This window comes from Monopterus albus, unplaced genomic scaffold (assembly GCF_001952655.1).
Source record: "Monopterus albus unplaced genomic scaffold, M_albus_1.0 scaffold79.1, whole genome shotgun sequence".
Lineage (NCBI taxonomy): Eukaryota > Metazoa > Chordata > Actinopteri > Synbranchiformes > Synbranchidae > Monopterus > Monopterus albus.
This window is the reverse complement of record NW_018127959.1, coordinates 449,417-453,323: the sequence shown is the minus strand read 5'-3', so window position 1 is coordinate 453,323 and position 3,907 is coordinate 449,417. Positions and strand designations below refer to the sequence as shown.

Here is a 3,907-nt window from a genome sequence, read left to right as displayed (position 1 = left end):
ATCATTAATGACATGACCCAAATACTTAACTTCACTGCACACAGTTAAAATATTATCAGATAACTTAAAAGAAGGAAATACAAGGGACCTGTCCTCATTTGTATGGCGTATCATAATGACACTTTTGACAGCATTATACTTGACATTGTGACGTTCCCCAAACATTGAGCACATGTTCAAGAGCTGCTGAAGACCTGCTGAGCTGGGACAAAAAATCACAAGGTCTGGTTCATTAAAACACTGAATTTCATTAGGTTTACAGCTTTGACAAGGAGGGTCCACCAATACCTTATTATCACCACCTGGCTGAAGAGGCCAGGGGATCTGGGGTCACTGGGACACCAAGGGTAATAAACAAGAGATTAGATCTAAAAGTCAGGAAGAGGAAGACAACTTCAAAGGCAGGACCATATACAGACACACACACAGGCAGGACAGTTAAATTAGGCAAACGGGAAGCCATGTCTCATATAGTGTAACAAACAAAGAGGTGAGGGTAGGAATTCAGACAGTAGAATTTAAGCTGCTTTTCCCATTGGAGCAGAAAAGATGCAGGAGGAGGACGGATGGACAGATGGACCAATGGAACAGCACGAGAGGACCAGACCAGCCTACAGTGGCACATTTGAAATTGTATAAAATCAACTGAATGGAGGAGGACAGCGTTCCACTGCTCTGAAGGCAGATTGAACGGTGTTGTTTGGTAGGGCTTCAGATAAATGGAACCCAGAGCTCTGTAAATTGCTTTTTTTCATTAGTTGTCAGTTATAATCATCACAATTAAAAAAAAATAAACATTTGAAATATATCAGTCTGTGTGTAATGAATGAATATAATATACAAGTTTCACTTTTTGAATGGAATTAGTGAAAAAAATCAACTTTTTGATGATATTCTAATTATAGGACCAGCACCTGTAGTTTGCTATTCAACTATGGTTGTTATTACTTCATTAAATGTTTAGTTTACTATTTTTTATTATCAAATTTAGGTGCTGTGTCCTGTTGGAAATAAACTATTTCAGGTTTTGGAGCAAATAACAATTAAATCTAACCCATAAAGATGTGTAAATCTACATTTGTCCGAACTGCCAGCTTGTTTTAGATTCGGATGCAGACCTGCAGGAGTCCAGGGATGATGTCCGGCAGCAGCTGCAGTAGGGAGTCCTTGGCGATGCGTTCAGTGACTTTGGTTTGCATCTTGATGGCAGCCAGGTTGATGGGGTAGTCGGCGGTCTGCACAATAGGGCACAGCACCTTGATGCACTGCTCTGGGTGGATGGAGCCAGCCAGGGTGGCTGCTGCGTCCTCAGCTGCACGCACCACCTAAAGGCACGGTAACACGCCAACAATATCAATATCAACAAAGATCAATAAAAAAGGTGTGGTAAAAAAGAATAAAATGCTCCATCAGTGGGTGACAACTGGCACCTTATAGGGATTAACAACATAGATGCTTCCCTCGACAAACCTCTTAATGGAACTGGAGCTAAAGCATTTTCTCTGCTGGAACATGACACTGACACAGAATATCATATTTTGTGCACCTATAGTTATGGACAATTATAGAACAAGAAGCTTTATTTATTGTAACATGTACAATGAAATTGTTTGGAGCCGAGGGCCCCAGGCCGCTGCGTGCCTACGCGCCGCCATCACGGGCAACGGGGGTTCAGTGTCTTGCCCAAGGGCACTTCAACATGTGGACTGAAGGCACCGAGATTTGAACCTTCAACCTTTTGGTTGGGAGGTGACTGCTCTACCCACCGCACCACTGTCACACAATCCATCATTTTTTAGTTCAGGGTCCTTACTGGAACGAGAAGAACTTTGAAAACATTGAGAAGGTTCAGTAGGTTGTTTCTGTGATTCCACATTCAAAGAAATCAGCCAAGAACTCGGTGTAAACTCATTTACTCTGAATAACAATTTGTTAAACTATGAACACTGATTCTTTTTTGAATCTATAACTTGTGGATTATTATTGATTTGGAAGTTTCGTGTTTATTTTTAATATTAATAATATCACAAGGTTTTGCCTGTGAGCTCCCGAGTTAAGGGTCAAAGGTTGGGTTGTATTTACTTACTCTTATTGTTCTCTAATTAATAACCATATTGTAAAGTCTTAAATGATGAGGGCACTGTGGAGCCTTTTATTTATTATTGTTGTCAGCTAAATGCTGAGCCATGCCATGGCCATATACCGACTTGTGTGGCACTAGACACATTCCAAATGAAAAGAAAAGGTTGTACTAAAGGTTTACAATAATGTCACTGCAGGTCTCAGTAGGGCCACCTGCTGTTATGAACCCACAGTGAATTCTGTTCTGGTTGTTTTACCTGCACACTGTGCTCCTGTCAAATCTCATTGACCCATCGTACGCTACCTGTTCAGCAGCCAGCTGGTGAAGACCACGGAGCACAAATCCACTAACAGTGTATCAATGACGCGGTGTAGGCATTCTGTTTTTATGTGGAAGCTGTGTACCTCCTTGTGAGAATCTTTGTGAGCCTCCAAGGTCTTCATGATGGTAAGCTCAGCATAGTTTTTGAAGCGGGCTGGCTGGTTCTTCAGAATTTCTTTCAGCACACGCAGGGCCAGGGCTCGAATGGTGTGCTAGGGGAAACAGGGACATGGGAAATCAGTCAAAGGTAGAAATATCCTATTTCATATTCACATTGTTGCTGAATATCCACAACACACTCTCTGTGTGCTGAGAGAGAGCGTACATCTTTGTCACCCAGTGTCTCCAGCAGCAGGAGGAGGATGGTTTTAAAGTGTTCATCCCACACAGCCAGGTTATCTTCTCGTGTGATCTTCAGCAGCTCCACCAGGGCGCCTTTACGCTCCTCAGAACGCTCGTTGTGATTGGACAGTTCCTTCAGTAGATCAGCTACCAGGTCCGAGTGGTCCTGACCGACTGCTCGCCAAGAGAGAATCAGAGGAACAAGTTACAGATCACAGCAGAGATCCTGACATCTTGCTGTGGCTTCAAGCAAACTAATCTTAATGTCATTCATCAGTGTCTTAATCTGATATCAGCCTTCAGATTCTTCGAACCTAACGTCTGGCCTTTTTCCAATGCAAATCATTTTAGTGGTAAAGTCTCACATTCTGTCTGTCATGCCATAATAGATGTAAAAACAAACTGTAGTTTTTTCTTTTTTTTTGAGAAAAACACTGAATACTGAATCTAACATGACACCACGATGAACACTGCAGTGCGTTCTGTGGGAGAAATGTGTGAAAAGCATTAACTAGTTCATTATGCAATGAATACCTAATGCTGGGCTCACATTTCACAACTGATCTTAGCAGACAAAGTTTTGACAATATAAAATATATTTTGACATTAAAGGCTTAAGAGTTTGTTTATGTGCCTTTTACCAACAGCTGTGTTGTGTCAGATCATAGAAAGTGTACCAGTGGCTTTCAATGCTGTGCTAGAGGTGTGTGATTAAGCTACTGTCCAGATAGTGACATGTTCAGAACAATGTTATTCATTATGCCATAAGCTCTAAAGACATAATATAGCCACAAAAACTCAGTTCATTTCAGAGAATGTCACAACAATCAGTAAAAAGCATCCACTTGACAGCTAGACTGGATTTAGTGAACACACATGTACAAGGTGGAGTTAAAAGGAGTTATATGACCATGGTGACGGGGATTGAGAGAGCTGAGTGAATAATGTAAACACACACAAAGGGTGAGTAGAGTGAAGGTACAGTCAGTAAATCAGTCAGACAGCTGTTCAGTCAGTTTCTCATACAGCCAGCAAGGCAGTCAGGCAGGGGAGGCATCTTTACCAGGAGCAAAGACTTTGGGGAACGTCATCTTGTTTTCACCACTTTCCTGACGTCGGCCTGGAGAGGAAGGGGGTGGAGCAGGGATGAATGTGGAGGTG

The 3,907-nt window shown here is 42.0% G+C and overlaps 1 protein-coding gene across 22 annotated transcripts in view; it reads right to left on the bottom strand.

The window, feature by feature from the left end:
• clasp1a (cytoplasmic linker associated protein 1a) overlaps positions 1 to 3,907 on the bottom strand; it is a 67,418-nt gene that overhangs the window by 5,704 nt on the left and 57,807 nt on the right. For 16 of the 22 annotated variants that reach the window (XR_002275438.1, XM_020606582.1, XM_020606592.1 and 13 more), the window contains 4 exons: positions 3,810 to 3,866; positions 2,730 to 2,920; positions 2,488 to 2,616; positions 1,119 to 1,325 (listed from right to left, as the gene is read on the bottom strand). Coding sequence is in view for 21 of the 22 variants with exons in the window: in XM_020606582.1 (XP_020462238.1) it covers positions 1,119 to 1,325; positions 2,488 to 2,616; positions 2,730 to 2,920; positions 3,810 to 3,866 (584 nt within the window). In the remaining variant the exon portion in view is untranslated. The remainder of the gene's footprint in view (positions 1 to 1,118; positions 1,326 to 2,487; positions 2,617 to 2,729; positions 2,921 to 3,809; positions 3,867 to 3,907) is intronic. The other 6 variants (XM_020606587.1, XM_020606598.1, XM_020606600.1 and 3 more) reach the window with 1 other exon arrangement.